The following is a 20,288-nucleotide window of genomic DNA, read 5'->3' on the forward strand; positions in this document are numbered from 1 at the left end:
TACTATAATACTGCCCCTATGTACAAGAATATAACTACTATAATACTTCCCCTATGTACAAGAATATAACTACTATAATACTGCCCCCCTATGTACAGGTATATAACTACTATAATACTGCCCCCTATGTACAAGAATATAACTACTATAATACTGCCCCCTATGTACAGGAATATAACTAGTATAATACTGCCCCCTATGTACAAGAATATAACTACTATAATACTGCCCCCTATGTACAAGAATATAACTACTATAATACTGCCCCCTATGTACAAGTATATAACTGCTATAATACTGCCTCCTATGTACAGGAATATAACTACTATAATACTGCCCCCTATGTACAGGAATATAACTACTATAATACTGCCCCCTATGTACAAGAATATAACTACTATAATACTGTCCCTATGTACAGGAATATAACTACTATAATACTGCCCCCTATGTACAGGAATATAACTACTATAATACTGCCCCCTATGTACAGGAATATAACTACTATAATACTGCCCTCTATGTACAGGAATATAACTACTATAATACTGCCCCCTATGTACAAGAATATAACTACTATAATACCGCCCCCTATGTACAAGAATATAACTACTATAATACCGCCCCCTATGTACAAGAATATAACTACTATAATACCGCCTCCTATGTACAAGAATATAACTACTATATTACCGCCCCCTATGTACAAGAATATAACTACTATAATACCGCCCCCTATGTACAAGAATATAACTACTATAATACCGCCCCCTATGTACAAGAATATAACTACTATAATACTGCCCCCTATGTACAGGAATATAACTACTATAATACTGCCCCCTATGTACAGGAATATAACTACTATAATACTGCCCTCTATGTACAGGAATATAACTACTATAATACTGCCCCCTATGTACAGGAATATAACTACTATAATACTGCCCTCTATGTACAGGAATATAACTACTATAATACTGCCCCCTATGTACAGGAATATAACTACTATAATACTGCCCCCTATGTACAGGAATATAACTACTATAATACTGCCCCCTATGTACAGGAATATAACTACTATAATACTGCTCCCTATGTACAAGAATATAACTACTATAATACTGCCCCCTATGTACAGGAATATAACTACTATAATACTGCCCCTATTTACAAGTATATGGTATACCATGATGACTGGCTGCAGGGTGTAGTTACTATGTGGCAGTGTTACATTCCATGTATTGGGAGAGGTAAGTACTTGTAGTACATGTAAGTTATCACTTTCCCTGTAGTGAGGAGATGTGTTGGATACAGTTGCAGTCCTGGAATGTTCTCCTTATCTGCACCTTCCATGGTTGTCCCTGGAGCGTCCCCTGTGTGATGTGATGGGATGGGCGCCGTGTCCTGGTGTAGATGGGGGGATGAGTGATGGGAGATGTGGGAAATTTCCAGTGTGATGGTTCCCTGCGGCACTGGCCCTGCCCTGCGCCCCTCACCCTTTAGCCTTGTGATAGGACGGTTTTATTTTTGTCCTGGTTTTCCTAGAGAGAAGAGCTGGACTGCACTACAGGAGTCTATAAATATCACCGCATAGCAGCGCTCACACTCAGGATTGTGTAATATCATCTGCCCTACAGGTCACTAGGGCAGATTGTGGGACTGGAGTGAGATGTTATCATTAGACATGGACCCCCAAACTTTCTCAGAATTTTATATATAATACATTAATGTCATAAATCCACAAAAGTTTTTTCCAAAAAAATATTATTCTTTATTTTTATATGCGTCATGCTACATATATGATCCACGTATGTAAAAGTGACCCCTCCCCATACTTAAAAGTAGTGGAGCCTACCAGCAGTATTGACCTGCAGACCGTACTGTCCCTGGAGAGATGTGTAACCATGTGTTGTTAGTAGTAGCTGGGCTGTGAAATTGAAATTTATATTCCAGGATTTGTGTCTGGACTTGGATACAACCAAGTTCTCCGAGTCCAGATGCAATCCTGGAATATATATATAGCTTCTGCACTCACACAATCAGAGGGAGGGGCTGTGGAGAATTTCATTACGGAGATGTCAAAGTACAGTACACCCCCAGAGTGTCCTCTCACTGTTGAGCTTTAAGATCTCAGTAACTAAATTTTCCATAGCCCCCCCCCCCCCCCCTCTGAGTGCTGTAGTATCCAACCAGAAGCTATTATTCATGGCAGAGGGAAGGGACAGGGGAGCAGTTTGAATGTTTTGAGCCCCCCCATTCCCAATGCTCTAAGTCCAGCCACAATCCTGGGAATTTGATCAAAGCTGCTGGTACACTCACTGTAACTTCAAAGTTGACTTAACATGGGAAGTTTTGCATAGCATGCTGGGTTTTCATTCCCTTCTATGTCAGGAGAGAAAGAAGAAGGTAAAAGGATCCCTCAAACTTATTATAAGAATTGTCTTAAGAAGCGTAAAAGTGCTGGGGGGTCTCTCGAAACAAAAGAAACACATTATATTATATATAATTGCATAGATATTCCACCTTATACAATCCTGAAGGCTACAATACAGCCCCGTCCTGTTGGTGGATTGCATGGAAGGTCCTCTGTAGCCAACATCATAGAACCATAGAATGTGCTGTTGTGGGTCCGGTTACAAAACCAACATATGGACCTTCCACCAACCCACCAATGATGTCTCAACTAGGACCTACTAATATGTGTAGGTTAGACTCTCAAATGTTTACACTCGTTACTACCCTGAAGTATCAAGTCCATCCTGTTGGGTCTTAAATGACATCACAATGTCCATTGTAGAAGAGTCCGGTGAGACTTTCACAGCTATTTTAAGAACAGACCCAGCGGTACCTGTGAAGACCTTCCCCTCCCAGATCCTGTTCTTGGTCAGCTGAAGCTCTGTCTTTACAGGACCTATGACCAAGACCTTGCAAACTCCAGGAATTTTCACTCTAAATATCTCCCAACTTTCCACAGGAAGGAGTCCGACTCGTGGCTGGAGTAAGGCACAGCCGTGGCCCCATGCACTATACACTTTGGGGAAGGGTAGTAACCTCTGAGTGGAGTAGCAGTCGATGACATAGTCACACGCGTGGTAAAAGTCCTGAGCTTCTTCCATAACTTGCCGTCTGGTAAAAATACTCAACTTGTAATGTCCCGACTCTGGTAGATGAACGGTCAAACTGATCTTATGGTCCAGGTGGGTGAGGAAGCAATGCCGGTCCAGGGAGCTCAAGCCGCTTACTACTTTACCACCTTCCAAAACCGGATAAAAGTTCAAGTCCCACAATGTATGGAAGGTGATGTTACATCTACCAGTGGTTGTCGTGATGATCGGAGAAGTATGGCTGGGGCTGGTGAGACCATGAAGTCTTGAGTTGGTTCCAGGTCCACAGTGGACACTAAGGTTGGGTGGGAAGAGTTCGTTATGGTTTATTGGGTTATTACATTTTATAAAAATATTGGCTGCGTTCTGGAAGTTCTCCATTCCGAAGTCTTTTACAAATAACGACAATCTGTAATATCCATGGAATGGCAGGAGAAGACAACATCCAAGCTGGTTGTCCTCTATCTGCGAGGCTAGACATTTCTTACTGAAAGCCTCAGACAGCTCTGGGTGGGCTAGTTGGAACGTTGCCACCAAGGGTCTACAAGTCTTGAATGTAACCTTGAGGGAACTTTTCTCTGACGAAATAAGGTCTTCCCCAGAGTTGTAACTGATGACCCCATAGTCTTTTGCTTTGTGATTTAACCCCCAGAAGTGGTATGGGTTTTCCGGCAGCTTCAGAGATGTTTTTGGTTGAGGGCAGTCAATCTGATAGGAACAAACCCATTTGTAGGCATATCCAGCATCAAGGGGCCTGGCAAATATCATCAGCTCATACAGTCCGTGTGACGGGGGGAAAACACGTAGGGTCATGGAGGCCTCTTGGATTGTGAGAACCCCGAAGTTCTTCTCTACAAGAACTCTACTGTTATCGAGGAGCTTGTAAATCTTATAGCTGTATTCCCTCAGGTCACAGCAGCCCAGTGATACTTTGACTTCCCCGTCTTCTGTATAAAAAGAATAAAATAAACCAATTTAAAAAAATTAGCGTCAATAAAAATTTTCAAGTCAAGAAATGATTGTGACCTAAAAGCTCACGATGTAGAAGATAGAGTAGATGGAAACACTGAGGCATTGAGCAGTGAGGTTATTACGTGTTATAACTATTCTAAGTAGTTGGGTTTTCGAGTTACGTTTGAAGATTTGGGATGTGGGAAATGGTGTCATCTGTTTTGGTAGAGAATTCCAGAGAATTGGGGATGCACGGGAGAAGTCCTGGAGATGGTCGTGAGAAGAGTGGATGGCATGAGAGTGAAGCAGAAGGTCCTTTGACGAGCGGACATAACGTGTGGGACAGGAATGATTTGGGCAGAGATATTTGGAGGGGACCGGGTGTGGACGGCTTTGTAAGTCATGGTTAGTATTTTAAACTGAACCTATTGGTTAACCAGATGACAGGCAGGTAAAGAGGAGGAGCGAGGAGAAACGTGGAGACAGATGGATTAGCTGGGTGGCAGATGCGGATGGATTGGAAGGTCGTTAGAGAGTTAGCCGGGGAGACCACTGAGAAGAATGTTGCAATAGTCCAAGTGGGAGATGATGAGGGTGTGGACTAGCAATTTTTTAGACTCCGGGTTTAGGTTTATCAGAGCTCCTCTAAGTAAGGAGGACACTTAACATGTACTTCTGATGGAAAGTTGCATAGAGGGCCATACATCCCTATACTGTGGGACTATTAAAGCCTAGGAGCTTGTGTGGCTTCTCCAAGCATTGACTTTCTCCCTCCATCAGTGGTCTCCCACCAGCGTGTCCACAGCATCCCTTTACTTCACCAACCTCCATTGGTTGTCATTACTTGCAGTCAGCGGACGCGGTGGTTCTATAGTGATAACTGTATGTAGGTAGGGACTAGTATGAGAATCCAAGGTGGACAGAAGCAGGTGGCAGCTCCTGCCTCTAACACATGGATGAACTTTATGATATTCCCTGCAGGGCACCTTTCTAGATCTTCAGCACTAACTTTGGAAGCCTAATGTACTAATTGTATGAAAAAACCTGAGCCTAGCACAAGCAGGAGTAGGTGAGGATAGATTTTTAGTTGCTCAGTATAAATAAGCAAGAGTTTAATGCATAAAATTCTTATAATAGTAAATATATGGAGAAAAACAATAAGGTTTAGCAAAAATCTCCAATCTCGCACTGAAACATAAACTATGTTCTTGGTAATAAGCTGGCCAGGCAGCGGAGCCCGTGAGAGGAGCCCTGCTGTGTTCTGGATGCCATTTATCAGCCTGGTTGCGGGTGTTAAGTAGCGATAAGAACATTGAGGACTGACCCGGTGCCAAGAAAATGTCCACTGTCATATCCTGTAAATCTGCTATAATAAGCAAATGCTCTTTGGGAAATCGGATTGTGGACGACCTTTGGGTTTTATTTTCCATCGCTCTCTAAAGGTGACAATATTAATAATAAAGGAGAAGAAATCCTTGTGGTGGATGGGATGTTCCAGATCTCAGATTTATTACTGCATCCTGTGGGGATTGGAGATTCCATGAGTATTTCATGTCTGGGGGGGGGGGGGGTTAATGTAGAATATTGTACAATAAAGAATGGTGACCTGATGTCTAGTGAGGAGGAAAGGGAAGGTGACCTGATGTCTAGTGAGGAGGAAAGGGAAGGTGACCTGGTGTCTAGTGAGGAGGAAAGGGAAGGTGACCTGGTGTCTAGTGAGGAGGAAAGGGAAGGTGATCTGGTGTCTAGTGATGAGGAAAGGGAAGGTGACCTGGTGTCTAGTGATGAGGAAAGGGAAGGTGATCTGGTGTCTAGTGATGAGGAAAGGGAAGGTGACCTGGTGTCTAGTGATGAGGAAAGGGAAGGTGATCTGGTGTCTAGTGAGGAGGAAAGGGAAGGTGACCTGATGTCTAGTGAGGAGGAAAGGGAAGGTGACCTGCTGTCTAGTGATGAGGAAAGGGAAGGTGACCTGGTGTCTAGTGAGGAGGAAAGGGAAGGTGAACTGCTGTCTAGTGAGGAGGAAAGGGAAGGTGACCTGGTGTCTAGTGATGAGGAAAGGGAAGGTGACCTGCTGTCTAGTGAGGAGGAAAGGGAAGGTGATCTGGTGTCTAGTGAGGAGGTAAGGGAAGGTGACCTGCTGTCTAGTGAGGAGGAAAGGGAAGGTGACCTGGTGTCTAGTGAGGAGGTAAGGGAAGGTGACCTGGTGTCTAGTGAGGAGGTAAGGGAAGGTGACCTGCTGTCTAGTGAGGAGGAAAGGGAAGGTGACCTGGTGTCTAGTGAGGAGGTAAGGGAAGGTGACCTGGTGTCTAGTGAGGAGGAAAGGGAAGGTGACCTGCTGTCTAGTGAGGAGGAAAGGGAAGGTGACCTGCTGTCTAGTGATGAGGAAACGGAAGGTGACCTGGTGTCTAGTGATGAGGAAAGGGAAGGTGATCTGGTGTCTAGTGAGGAGGTAAGGGAAGGTGACCTGGTGTCTAGTGATGAGGAAAGGGAAGGTGATCTGGTGTCTAGTGAGGAGGAAAGGGAAGGTGATCTGGTGTCTAGTGAGGAGGAAAGGGAAGGTGACCTGATGTCTAGTGAGAAGGAAAGGGAAGGTGACCTGCTGTCTAGTGATGAGGAAAGGGAAGGTGACCTGGTGTCTAGTGATGAGGAAAGGGAAGGTGACCTGGTGTCTAGTGGTGAGGAAAGAGAAGGTGACCTGCTGTCTAGTGATGGGATAAGGGAAGGTGACCTGGTGTCTAGTGAGGAGGAAAGGGAAGGTGACCTGCTGTCTAGTGAGGAGGTAAGGGAAGGTGACCTGCTGTCTAGTGAGGAGGAAAGGGAAGGTGACCTGGTGTCTAGTGAGGAGGAAAGGGAAGGTGACCTGGTGTCTAGTGAGGAGGAAAGGGAAGGTGACCTGCTGTTTAGTGAGGAGGAAAGGGAAGGTGACCTGGTGTCTAGTGAGGAGGAAAGGGAAGGTGACCTGATGTCTAGTGAGGAGGAAAGGGAAGGTGACCTGGTGTCTAGTGAGGAGGAAAGGGAAGGTGACCTGGTGTCTAGTGAGGAGGAAAGGGAAGGTGATCTGGTGTCTAGTGATGAGGAAAGGGAAGGTGACCTGGTGTCTAGTGATGAGGAAAGGGAAGGTGATCTGGTGTCTAGTGATGAGGAAAGGGAAGGTGACCTGGTGTCTAGTGATGAGGAAAGGGAAGGTGATCTGGTGTCTAGTGAGGAGGAAAGGGAAGGTGACCTGATGTCTAGTGAGGAGGAAAGGGAAGGTGACCTGCTGTCTAGTGATGAGGAAAGGGAAGGTGACCTGGTGTCTAGTGAGGAGGAAAGGGAAGGTGAACTGCTGTCTAGTGAGGAGGAAAGGGAAGGTGACCTGGTGTCTAGTGATGAGGAAAGGGAAGGTGACCTGCTGTCTAGTGAGGAGGAAAGGGAAGGTGATCTGGTGTCTAGTGAGGAGGTAAGGGAAGGTGACCTGCTGTCTAGTGAGGAGGAAAGGGAAGGTGACCTGGTGTCTAGTGAGGAGGTAAGGGAAGGTGACCTGGTGTCTAGTGAGGAGGTAAGGGAAGGTGACCTGCTGTCTAGTGAGGAGGAAAGGGAAGGTGACCTGGTGTCTAGTGAGGAGGTAAGGGAAGGTGACCTGGTGTCTAGTGAGGAGGAAAGGGAAGGTGACCTGCTGTCTAGTGAGGAGGAAAGGGAAGGTGACCTGCTGTCTAGTGATGAGGAAACGGAAGGTGACCTGGTGTCTAGTGATGAGGAAAGGGAAGGTGATCTGGTGTCTAGTGAGGAGGTAAGGGAAGGTGACCTGGTGTCTAGTGATGAGGAAAGGGAAGGTGATCTGGTGTCTAGTGAGGAGGAAAGGGAAGGTGATCTGGTGTCTAGTGAGGAGGAAAGGGAAGGTGACCTGATGTCTAGTGAGAAGGAAAGGGAAGGTGACCTGCTGTCTAGTGATGAGGAAAGGGAAGGTGACCTGGTGTCTAGTGATGAGGAAAGGGAAGGTGACCTGGTGTCTAGTGGTGAGGAAAGAGAAGGTGACCTGCTGTCTAGTGATGGGATAAGGGAAGGTGACCTGGTGTCTAGTGAGGAGGAAAGGGAAGGTGACCTGCTGTCTAGTGAGGAGGTAAGGGAAGGTGACCTGCTGTCTAGTGAGGAGGAAAGGGAAGGTGACCTGGTGTCTAGTGAGGAGGAAAGGGAAGGTGACCTGGTGTCTAGTGAGGAGGAAAGGGAAGGTGACCTGCTGTCTAGTGAGGAGGAAAGGGAAGGTGACCTGGTGTCTAGTGAGGAGGAAAGGGAAGGTGACCTGGTGTCTAGTGAGGAGGAAAGGGAAGGTGACCTGGTGTCTAGTGATGGGATAAGGGAAGGTGACCTGGTGTCTAGTGATGAGGAAAGGGAAGGTGACCTGGTGTCTAGTGAGGAGGAAAGGGAAGGTGACCTGGTGTCTAGTGAGGAGGAAAGGGAAGGTGACCTGGTGTCTAGTGAGGAGGAAAGGGAAGGTGACCTGCTGTCTAGTGAGGAGGAAAGAGAAGGTGACCTGCTGTCTAGTGATGGGATAAGGGAAGGTGACCTGCTGTCTAGTGAGGAGGAAAGGGAAGGTGACCTGCTGTCTAGTGGGGAGGTAAGGGAAGGTGACCTGGTGTCTAGTGAGGAGGAAAGGGAAGGTGACCTGGTGTCTAGTGGGGAGGTAAGGGAAGGTGACCTGCTGTCTAGTGAGGGGGAAAGGGAAGGTGACCTGGTGTCTAGTGAGGAGGTAAGGGAAGGTGACCTGGTGTCTAGTGAGGAGGAAAGGGAAGGTGACCTGCTGTCTAGTGGGGAGGTAAGGGAAGGTGACCTGCTGTCTAGTGAGGAGGAAAGGGAAGGTGACCTGGTGTCTAGTGAGGGGGAAAGGGAGGGTGACCTGGTGTCTAGTGAGGAGGTAAGGGAAGGTGACCTGGTGTCTAGTGAGGAGGAAAGGGAAGGTGACCTGGTGTCTAGTGATGAGGAAAGGGAAGGTGATCTGGTGTCTAGTGAGGAGGAAAGGGAAGGTGACCTGATGTCTAGTGAGGAGGAAAGGGAAGGTGACCTGCTGTCTAGTGATGAGGAAAGGGAAGGTGACCTGGTGTCTAGTGAGGAGGAAAGGGAAGGTGAACTGCTGTCTAGTGAGGAGGAAAGGGAAGGTGACCTGGTGTCTAGTGATGAGGAAAGGGAAGGTGACCTGCTGTCTAGTGAGGAGGAAAGGGAAGGTGATCTGGTGTCTAGTGAGGAGGTAAGGGAAGGTGACCTGCTGTCTAGTGATGAGGAAAGGGAAGGTGACCTGGTGTCTAGTGGTGAGGAAAGAGAAGGTGACCTGCTGTCTAGTGATGGGATAAGGGAAGGTGACCTGGTGTCTAGTGAGGAGGAAAGGGAAGGTGACCTGCTGTCTAGTGAGGAGGTAAGGGAAGGTGACCTGCTGTCTAGTGAGGAGGAAAGGGAAGGTGACCTGGTGTCTAGTGAGGAGGAAAGGGAAGGTGACCTGGTGTCTAGTGAGGAGGAAAGGGAAGGTGACCTGCTGTCTAGTGAGGAGGAAAGGGAAGGTGACCTGGTGTCTAGTGAGGAGGAAAGGGAAGGTGACCTGGTGTCTAGTGAGGAGGAAAGGGAAGGTGACCTGGTGTCTAGTAATGGGATAAGGGAAGGTGACCTGGTGTCTAGTGATGAGGAAAGGGAAGGTGACCTGGTGTCTAGTGAGGAGGAAAGGGAAAGTGACCTGGTGTCTAGTGAGGAGGAAAGGGAAGGTGACCTGGTGTCTAGTGAGGAGGAAAGGGAAGGTGACCTGCTGTCTAGTGAGGAGGAAAGAGAAGGTGACCTGCTGTCTAGTGATGGGATAAGGGAAGGTGACCTGCTGTCTAGTGAGGAGGAAAGGGAAGGTGACCTGCTGTCTCGTGGGGAGGTAAGGGAAGGTGACCTGGTGTCTAGTGAGGAGGAAAGGGAAGGTGACCTGGTGTCTAGTGGGGAGGTAAGGGAAGGTGACCTGCTGTCTAGTGAGGGGGAAAGGGAAGGTGACCTGGTGTCTAGTGAGGAGGTAAGGGAAGGTGACCTGGTGTCTAGTGAGGAGGAAAGGGAAGGTGACCTGCTGTCTAGTGGGGAGGTAAGGGAAGGTGACCTGCTGTCTAGTGAGGAGGAAAGGGAAGGTGACCTGGTGTCTAGTGAGGGGGAAAGGGAGGGTGACCTGGTGTCTACTGAGGAGGAAAGGGAAGGTGACCTGGTGTCTAGTGATGAGGAAAGGGAAGGTGATCTGGTGTCTAGTGAGGAGGAAAGGGAAGGTGACCTGATGTCTAGTGAGGAGGAAAGGGAAGGTGACCTGCTGTCTAGTGATGAGGAAAGGGAAGGTGACCTGGTGTCTAGTGAGGAGGAAAGGGAAGGTGAACTGCTGTCTAGTGAGGAGGAAAGGGAAGGTGACCTGGTGTCTAGTGATGAGGAAAGGGAAGGTGACCTGCTGTCTAGTGAGGAGGAAAGGGAAGGTGATCTGGTGTCTAGTGAGGAGGTAAGGGAAGGTGACCTGCTGTCTAGTGAGGAGGAAAGGGAAGGTGACCTGGTGTCTAGTGAGGAGGTAAGGGAAGGTGACCTGGTGTCTAGTGAGGAGGAAAGGGAAGGTGACCTGGTGTCTAGTGAGGAGGAAAGGGAAGGTGATCTGGTGTCTAGTGAGGAGGAAAGGGAAGGTGACCTGGTGTCTAGTGAGGAGGTAAGGGAAGGTGACCTGCTGTCTAGTGAGGAGGAAAGGGAAGGTGACCTGGTATCTAGTGAGGAGGTAAGGGAAGGTGACCTGGTGTCTAGTGAGGAGGAAAGGGAAGGTGACCTGCTGTCTAGTGAGGAGGAAAGGGAAGGTGACCTGCTGTCTAGTGATGAGGAAACGGAAGGTGACCTGGTGTCTAGTGATGAGGAAAGGGAAGGTGATCTGGTGTCTAGTGAGGAGGTAAGGGAAGGTGACCTGGTGTCTAGTGATGAGGAAAGGGAAGGTGATCTGGTGTCTAGTGAGGAGGAAAGGGAAGGTGATCTGGTGTCTAGTGAGGAGGAAAGGGAAGGTGACCTGGTGTCTAGTGATGGGATAAGGGAAGGTGACCTGGTGTCTAGTGATGAGGAAAGGGAAGGTGACCTGGTGTCTAGTGAGGAGGAAAGGGAAGGTGACCTGGTGTCTAGTGATGAGGAAAGGGAAGGTGACCTGGTGTCTAGTGATGAGGAAAGGGAAGGTGACCTGGTGTCTAGTGGTGAGGAAAGAGAAGGTGACCTGCTGTCTAGTGATGGGATAAGGGAAGGTGACCTGGTGTCTAGTGAGGAGGAAAGGGAAGGTGACCTGCTGTCTAGTGAGGAGGTAAGGGAAGGTGACCTGCTGTCTAGTGAGGGGGAAAGGGAAGGTGACCTGGTGTCTAGTGAGGAGGTAAGGGAAGGTGACCTGGTGTCTAGTGAGGAGGAAAGGGAAGGTGACCTGGTGTCTAGTGGGGAGGTAAGGGAAGGTGACCTGCTGTCTAGTGAGGGGGAAAGGGAAGGTGACCTGGTGTCTAGTGAGGAGGTAAGGGAAGGTGACCTGGTGTCTAGTGAGGAGGAAAGGGAAGGTGACCTGCTGTCTAGTGGGGAGGTAAGGGAAGGTGACCTGCTGTCTAGTGAGGAGGAAAGGGAAGGTGACCTGGTGTCTAGTGAGGGGGAAAGGGAGGGTGACCTGGTGTCTAGTGAGGAGGTAAGGGAAGGTGACCTGGTGTCTAGTGAGGAGGAAAGGGAAGGTGACCTGGTGTCTAGTGATGAGGAAAGGGAAGGTGACCTGCTGTCTAGTGAGGAGGAAAGGGAAGGTGACCTGATGTCTAGTGAGGAGGAAAGGGAAGGTGACCTGGTGTCTAGTGAGGAGGAAAGGGAAGGTGACCTGGTGTCTAGTGAGGAGGAAAGGGAAGGTGACCTGGTGTCTAGTGAGGAGGAAAGGGAAGGTGACCTGGTGTCTAGTGAGGAGGAAAGGGAAGGTGACCTGATGTCTAGTGAGGAGGAAAGGGAAGGTGACCTGGTGTCTAGTGATGGGATAAGGGAAGGTGACCTGGTGTCTAGTGAGGAGGAAAGGGAAGGTGACCTGCTGTCTAGTGAGGAGGAAAGAGAAGGTGACCTGCTGTCTAGTGATGGGATAAGGGAAGGTGACCTGCTGTCTAGTGAGGAGGAAAGGGAAGGTGACCTGGTGTCTAGTGAGGAGGAAAGGGAAGGTGACCTGGTGTCTAGTGAGGAGGAAAGGGAAGGTGACCTGGTGTCTAGTGAGGAGGAAAGGGAAGGTGACCTGCTGTCTAGTGAGGAGGAAAGAGAAGGTGACCTGCTGTCTAGTGATGGGATAAGGGAAGGTGACCTGCTGTCTAGTGAGGAGGAAAGGGAAGGTGACCTGCTGTCTAGTGGGGAGGTAAGGGAAGGTGACCTGGTGTCTAGTGAGGAGGAAAGGGAAGGTGACCTGGTGTCTAGTGGGGAGGTAAGGGAAGGTGACCTGCTGTCTAGTGAGGGGGAAAGGGAAGGTGACCTGGTGTCTAGTGAGGAGGTAAGGGAAGGTGACCTGGTGTCTAGTGAGGAGGAAAGGGAAGGTGACCTGCTGTCTAGTGGGGAGGTAAGGGAAGGTGACCTGCTGTCTAGTGAGGAGGAAAGGGAAGGTGACCTGATGTCTAGTGAGGAGGAAAGGGAAGGTGACCTGGTGTCTAGTGGGGAGGTAAGGGAAGGTGACCTGCTGTCTAGTGAGGGGGAAAGGGAAGGTGACCTGGTGTCTAGTGAGGAGGTAAGGGAAGGTGACCTGGTGTCTAGTGAGGAGGAAAGGGAAGGTGACCTGCTGTCTAGTGGGGAGGTAAGGGAAGGTGACCTGCTGTCTAGTGAGGTGGAAAGGGAAGGTGATCTGGTGTCTAGTGAGGAGGTAAGGGAAGGTGACCTGGTGTCTAGTGAGGGGGAAAGGGAGGGTGACCTGGTGTCTAGTGAGGAGGTAAGGGAAGGTGACCTGGTGTCTAGTGAGGAGGAAAGGGAAGGTGACCTGGTGTCTAGTGATGAGGAAAGGGAAGGTGACCTGCTGTCTAGTGAGGAGGAAAGGGAAGGTGACCTGATGTCTAGTGAGGAGGAAAGGGAAGTTTACCTGGTGTCTAGTGAGGAGGAAAGGGAAGGTGACCTGGTGTCTAGTGAGGAGGAAAGGGAAGGTGACCTGCTGTCTAGTGAGGAGGAAAGGGAAGGTGATCTGGTGTCTAGTGAGGAGGTAAGGGAAGGTGACCTGGTGTCTAGTGAGGAGGAAAGGGAAGGTGACCTGCTGTCTAGTGGGGAGGTAAGGGAAGGTGACCTGCTGTCTAGTGAGGAGGAAAGGGAAGGTGACCTGATGTCTAGTGAGGAGGAAAGGGAAGGTGACCTGGTGTCTAGTGGGGAGGTAAGGGAAGGTGACCTGCTGTCTAGTGAGGGGGAAAGGGAAGGTGACCTGGTGTCTAGTGAGGAGGTAAGGGAAGGTGACCTGGTGTCTAGTGAGGAGGAAAGGGAAGGTGACCTGCTGTCTAGTGGGGAGGTAAGGGAAGGTGACCTGCTGTCTAGTGAGGTGGAAAGGGAAGGTGATCTGGTGTCTAGTGAGGAGGTAAGGGAAGGTGACCTGGTGTCTAGTGAGGGGGAAAGGGAGGGTGACCTGGTGTCTAGTGAGGAGGTAAGGGAAGGTGACCTGGTGTCTAGTGAGGAGGAAAGGGAAGGTGACCTGGTGTCTAGTGATGAGGAAAGGGAAGGTGACCTGCTGTCTAGTGAGGAGGAAAGGGAAGGTGACCTGATGTCTAGTGAGGAGGAAAGGGAAGGTGACCTGGTGTCTAGTGAGGAGGAAAGGGAAGGTGACCTGCTGTCTAGTGAGGAGGAAAGGGAAGGTGACCTGCTGTCTAGTGAGGAGGAAAGGGAAGGTGATCTGGTGTCTAGTGAGGAGGAAAGGGAAGGTGACCTGATGTCTAGTGAGGAGGAAAGGGAAGGTGACCTGGTGTCTAGTGATGAGGAAAGGGAAGGTGACCTGGTGTCTAGTGGTGAGGAAAGAGAAGGTGACCTGCTGTCTAGTGATGGGATAAGGGAAGGTGACCTGGTGTCTAGTGGGGAGGTAAGGGAAGGTGACCTGCTGTCTAGTGAGGAGGAAAGGGAAGGTGACCTGGTGTCTAGTGAGGAGGAAAGGGAAGGTGACCTGGTGTCTAGTGAGGAGGAAAGGGAAGGTGACCTGATGTCTAGTGAGGAGGAAAGGGAAGGTGACCTGGTGTCTAGTGATGGGATAAGGGAAGGTGACCTGGTGTCTAGTGAGGAGGAAAGGGAAGGTGACCTGCTGTCTAGTGAGGAGGAAAGAGAAGGTGACCTGCTGTCTAGTGATGGGATAAGGGAAGGTGACCTGCTGTCTAGTGAGGAGGAAAGGGAAGGTGACCTGCTGTCTAGTGGGGAGGTAAGGGAAGGTGACCTGGTGTCTAGTGAGGAGGAAAGGGAAGGTGACCTGCTGTCTAGTGAGGGGGAAAGGGAAGGTGACCTGGTGTCTAGAGAGGAGGTAAGGGAAGGTGACCTGGTGTCTAGTGAGGAGGAAAGGGAAGGTGACCTGCTGTCTAGTGGGGAGGTAAGGGAAGGTGACCTGCTGTCTAGTGAGGAGGAAAGGGAAGGTGACCTGGTGTCTAGTGAGGGGGAAAGGGAAGGTGACCTGGTGTCTAGTGAGGAGGTAAGGGAAGGTGACCTGGTGTCTAGTGAGGAGGAAAGGGAAGGTGACCTGGTGTCTAGTGATGAGGAAAGGGAAGGTGACCTGCTGTCTAGTGAGGAGGAAAGGGAAGGTGACCTGGTGTCTAGTGAGGAGGAAAGGGAAGGTGAACTGATGTCTAGTGAGGAGGAAAGGGAAAGTGACCTGGTGTCTAGTGAGGAGGAAAGGGAAGGTGACCTGGTGTCTAGTGAGGAGGAAAGGGAAGGTGACCTGGTGTCTAGTGAGGAGGAAAGGGAAGGTGACCTGATGTCTAGTGAGGAGGAAAGGGAAGGTGACCTGGTGTCTAGTGAGGAGGAAAGGGAAGGTGACCTGGTGTCTAGTGAGGAGGAAAGGGAAGGTGACCTGGTGTCTAGTGAGGAGGAAAGGGAAGGTGACCTGGTGTCTAGTGAGGAGGAAAGGGAAGGTGACCTGGTGTCTAGTGAGGAGGAAAGGGAAGGTGACCTGGTGTCTAGTGAGGAGGAAAGGGAAGGTGACCTGGTGTCTAGTGAGGAGGAAAGGGAAGGTGACCTGGTGTCTAGTGAGGAGGAAAGGGAAGGTGACCTGCTGTCTAGTGAGGAGGAAAGAGAAGGTGACCTGGTGTCTACTGAGGAGGAAAGGGAAGGTGACCTGGTGTCTAGTGAGGAGGAAAGGGAAGGTGACCTGGTGTCTAATGAGGAGGAAAGGGAATGTGACCTGCTGTCTAGTGAGGAGGAAAGGGAAGGTGACCTGGTGTCTAGTGAGGAGGAAAGGGAAGGTGACCTGGTGTCTAGTGAGGAGGAAAGGGAAGGTGACCTGATGTCTAGTGAGGAGGAAAGGGAAGGTGACCTGGTGTCTAGTGAGGAGGAAAGGGAAGGTGACCTGGTGTCTAGTGAGGAGGAAAGGGAAGGTGACCTGGTGTCTAGTGAGGAGGAAAGGGAAGGTGACCTGGTGTCTAGTGAGGAGGAAAGGGAAGGTGACCTGGTGTCTAGTGAGGAGGAAAGGGAAGGTGACCTGGTGTCTAGTGAGGAGGAAAGGGAAGGTGACCTGGTGTCTACTGAGGAGGAAAGGGAAGGTGACCTGGTGTCTACTGAGGAGGAAAGGGAAGGTGACCTGGTGTCTAGTGAGGAGGAAAGGGAAGGTGACCTGGTGTCTAATGAGGAGGAAAGGGAAGGTGACCTGCTGTCTAGTGAGGAGGAAAGGGAAGGTGATCTGGTGTCTAGTGAGGAGGAAAGGGAAGGTGACCTGGTGTCTAGTGAGGAGGAAAGGGAAGGTGACCTGGTGTCTAGTGAGGAGGAAAGGGAAGGTGACCTGGTGTCTAGTGAGGAGGAAAGGGAAGGTGACCTGGTGTCTAGTGAGGAGGAAAGGGAAGGTGACCTGGTCTCTAGTGAGGAGGAAAGGGAAGGTGACCTGCTGTCTAGTGAGGAAGAAAGGGAAGGTGACCTGGTGTCTACTGAGGAGGAAAGGGAAGGTGACCTGGTGTCTAGTGAGGAGGAAAGGGAAGGTGACCTGGTGTCTAGTGAGGAGGAAAGGGAAGGTGACCTGGTGTCTAGTGAGGAGGAAAGGGAAGGTGACCTGGTGTCTAGTGAGGAGGAAAGGGAAGGTGACCTGGTGTCTAGTGAGGTGGAAAGGGAAGGTGACCTGCTGTCTAGTGAGGAGGAAAGGGAAGGTGACCTGGTGTCTAGTGAGGAGGAAAGGGAAGGTGACCTGGTGTCTAGTGAGGTGGAAAGGGAAGGTGAGCTGCTGTCTAGTGAGGAGGAAAGGGAAGGTGACCTGGTGTCTAGAGAGGAGGAAAGGGAAGGTGATCTGGTGTCTAGTGAGGAGGAAAGGGAAGGTGACCTGCTGTCTAGTGAGGAGGAAAGGGAAGGTGAGCTGCTGTCTAGTGAGGAGGAAAGGGAAGGTGACCTGGTGTCTAGTGAGGAGGAAAGGGAAGGTGACCTGGTGTCTAGTGAGGTGGAAAGGGAAGGTGACCTGCTGTCTAGTGAGGAGGAAAGGGAAGGTGACCTGGTGTCTAGTGAGGAGGAAAGGGAAGGTGACCTGGTGTCTAGTGAGGTGGAAAGGGAAGGTGAGCTGCTGTCTAGTGAGGAGGAAAGGGAAGGTGACCTGGTGTCTAGTGAGGAGGAAAGGGAAGGTGACCTGGTGTCTAGAGAGGAGGAAAGGGAAGGTGATCTGGTGTCTAGTGAGGAGGAAAGGGAAGGTGAGCTGCTGTCTAGTGAGGAGGAAAGGGAAGGTGAGCTGCTGTCTAGTGAGGAGGAAAGGGAAGGTGACCTGGTGTCTAGAGAGGAGGAAAGGGAAGGTGATCTGGTGTCTAGTGAGGAGGAAAGGGAAGGTGACCTGCTGTCTAGTGAGGAGGAAAGGGAAGGTGACCTGCTGTCTAGTGAGGAGGAAAGAGAAGGTGACCTGGTGTCTACTGAGGAGGAAAGGGAAGGTGACCTGGTGTCTAGTGAGGAGGAAAGGGAAGGTGACCTGCTGTCTAGTGGGGAGGTAAGGGAAGGTGACCTGCTGTCTAGTGAGGAGGAAAGGGAAGGTGACCTGGTGTCTAGTGAGGGGGAAAGGGAAGGTGACCTGGTGTCTAGTGAGGAGGTAAGGGAAGGTGACCTGGTGTCTAGTGAGGAGGAAAGGGAAGGTGACCTGGTGTCTAGTGATGAGGAAAGGGAAGGTGACCTGCTGTCTAGTGAGGAGGAAAGGGAAGGTGACCTGGTGTCTAGTGAGGAGGAAAGGGAAGGTGAACTGATGTCTAGTGAGGAGGAAAGGGAAAGTGACCTGGTGTCTAGTGAGGAGGAAAGGGAAGGTGACCTGGTGTCTAGTGAGGAGGAAAGGGAAGGTGACCTGGTGTCTAGTGAGGAGGAAAGGGAAGGTGACCTGATGTCTAGTGAGGAGGAAAGGGAAGGTGACCTGGTGTCTAGTGAGGAGGAAAGGGAAGGTGACCTGGTGTCTAGTGAGGAGGAAAGGGAAGGTGACCTGGTGTCTAGTGAGGAGGAAAGGGAAGGTGACCTGGTGTCTAGTGAGGAGGAAAGGGAAGGTGACCTGGTGTCTAGTAAGGAGGAAAGGGAAGGTGACCTGCTGTCTAGTGAGGAGGAAAGGGAAGGTGACCTGGTGTCTAGTGAGGAGGAAAGGGAAGGTGACCTGGTGTCTAGTGAGGAGGAAAGGGAAGGTGACCTGCTGTCTAGTGAGGAGGAAAGAGAAGGTGACCTGGTGTCTACTGAGGAGGAAAGGGAAGGTGACCTGGTGTCTAGTGAGGAGGAAAGGGAAGGTGACCTGGTGTCTAATGAGGAGGAAAGGGAATGTGACCTGCTGTCTAGTGAGGAGGAAAGGGAAGGTGACCTGGTGTCTAGTGAGGAGGAAAGGGAAGGTGACCTGGTGTCTAGTGAGGAGGAAAGGGAAGGTGACCTGATGTCTAGTGAGGAGGAAAGGGAAGGTGACCTGGTGTCTAGTGAGGAGGAAAGGGAAGGTGACCTGGTGTCTAGTGAGGAGGAAAGGGAAGGTGACCTGGTGTCTAGTGAGGAGGAAAGGGAAGGTGACCTGGTGTCTAGTGAGGAGGAAAGGGAAGGTGACCTGGTGTCTAGTGAGGAGGAAAGGGAAGGTGACCTGGTGTCTAGTGAGGAGGAAAGGGAAGGTGACCTGGTGTCTACTGAGGAGGAAAGGGAAGGTGACCTGGTGTCTACTGAGGAGGAAAGGGAAGGTGACCTGGTGTCTAGTGAGGAGGAAAGGGAAGGTGACCTGGTGTCTAATGAGGAGGAAAGGGAAGGTGACCTGCTGTCTAGTGAGGAGGAAAGGGAAAATGATCTGGTGTCTAGTGAGGAGGAAAGGGAAGGTGACCTGGTGTCTAGTGAGGAGGAAAGGGAAGGTGACCTGGTGTCTAGTGAGGAGGAAAGGGAAGGTGACCTGGTGTCTAGTGAGGAGGAAAGGGAAGGTGACCTGGTGTCTAGTGAGGAGGAAAGGGAAGGTGACCTGGTGTCTAGTGAGGAGGAAAGGGAAGGTGACCTGGTCTCTAGTGAGGAGGAAAGGGAAGGTGACCTGCTGTCTAGTGAGGAAGAAAGGGAAGGTGACCTGGTGTCTACTGAGGAGGAAAGGGAAGGTGACCTGGTGTCTAGTGAGGAGGAAAGGGAAGGTGACCTGGTGTCTAGTGAGGAGGAAAGGGAAGGTGACCTGCTGTCTAGTGAGGAGGAAAGGGAAGGTGACCTGGTGTCTAGTGAGGAGGAAAGGGAAGGTGACCTGGTGTCTAGTGAGGTGGAAAGGGAAGGTGACCTGCTGTCTAGTGAGGAGGAAAGGGAAGGTGACCTGGTGTCTAGTGAGGAGGAAAGGGAAGGTGACCTGGTGTCTAGTGAGGTGGAAAGGGAAGGTGAGCTGCTGTCTAGTGAGGAGGAAAGGGAAGGTGACCTGGTGTCTAGAGAGGAGGAAAGGGAAGGTGATCTGGTGTCTAGTGAGGAGGAAAGGGAAGGTGACCTGCTGTCTAGTGAGGAGGAAAGGGAAGGTGAGCTGCTGTCTAGTGAGGAGGAAAGGGAAGGTGACCTGGTGTCTAGTGAGGAGGAAAGGGAAGGTGACCTGGTGTCTAGTGAGGTGGAAAGGGAAGGTGACCTGCTGTCTAGTGAGGAGGAAAGGGAAGGTGATCTGGTGTCTAGTGAGGAGGAAAGGGAAGGTGACCTGCTGTCTAGTGAGGAGGAAAGGGAAGGTGAGCTGCTGTCTAGTGAGGAGGAAAGGGAAGGTGACCTGGTGTCTAGAGAGGAGGAAAGGGAAGGTGATCTGGTGTCTTGTGAGGAGGAAAGGGAAGGTGACCTGCTGTCTAGTGAGGAGGAAAGAGAAGGTGACCTGGTGTCTAGTGAGGAGGAAAGGGAAGGTGATCTGGTGTCTTGTGAGGAGGAAAGGGAAGGTGACCTGCTGTCTAGTGAGGAGGAAAGGGAAGGTGACCTGCTGTCTAGTGAGGAGGAAAGAGAAGGTGACCTGGTGTCTACTGAGGAGGAAAAGGAAGGTGACCTGGTGTCTAGTGAGGAGGAAAGGGAAGGTGACCTGGTGTCTAATGAGGAGGAAAGGGAAGGTGACCTGGTGTCTAGTGAGGAGGAAAGGGAAGGTGACCTGCTGTCTAGTGAGGAGGAAAGGGAAGGTGACCTGCTGTCTAGTGAGGAGGAAAGGGAAGGTGACCTGGTGTCTACTGAGGAGGAAAGGGAAGGTGACCTGGTGTCTAGTGAGGAGGAAAGGGAAGGTGACCTGGTGTCTAGTGAGGAGGAAAGGGAAGGTGATCTGGTGTCTAGTGAGGAGGAAAGGGAAGGTGACCTGCTGTCTAGTGAGGAGGAAAGGGAAGGTGACCTGCTGTCTAGTAAGGAGGAAAGGGAAGGTGACCTGGTGTCTAGTGAGGAGGAAAGGGAAGGTGACCTGGTGTCTAATGATGAGGAAAGGGAAGGTGACCTGGTGTCTAGTGAGGAGGAAAGGGAAGGTGACCTTGTGTCTAGTGAGGAGGAAAGGGAAGGTGACCTTGTGTCTAGTGAGGAGGAAAGGGAAGGTGACCTGGTGTCTAGTGAGGGGGAAAGGGAAGGTGACCTGGTGTCTAGTGAGGGGGAAAGGGAAGGTGACCTGGTGTCTAGTGAGGAGGAAAGGGAAGGTGACCTGGT

At 50.6% G+C, this 20,288-nt stretch overlaps 1 protein-coding gene across 6 annotated transcripts in view; it reads right to left on the reverse strand.

Annotated features, from left to right (window-relative positions):
- Window positions 1-1,750: 1,750 nt before the first annotated feature.
- The window catches only part of LOC140083021 (kyphoscoliosis peptidase-like), a 46,159-nt gene continuing 27,621 nt past the window's right edge, over window positions 1,751-20,288 (reverse strand). For 5 of the 6 annotated variants that reach the window (XM_072126351.1, XM_072126352.1, XM_072126350.1 and 2 more), the window contains one exon: window positions 1,751-4,054. In XM_072126351.1, the coding sequence (XP_071982452.1) occupies window positions 2,739-4,054 (1,316 nt within the window). In that variant the 3' untranslated portion in view covers window positions 1,751-2,738. The remainder of the gene's footprint in view (window positions 4,055-20,288) is intronic. The other variant, XM_072126348.1, reaches the window with a different exon arrangement.

Source organism: Engystomops pustulosus, chromosome 1, assembly GCF_040894005.1.
Source record: "Engystomops pustulosus chromosome 1, aEngPut4.maternal, whole genome shotgun sequence".
NCBI classification, from domain to species: domain Eukaryota; kingdom Metazoa; phylum Chordata; class Amphibia; order Anura; family Leptodactylidae; genus Engystomops; species Engystomops pustulosus.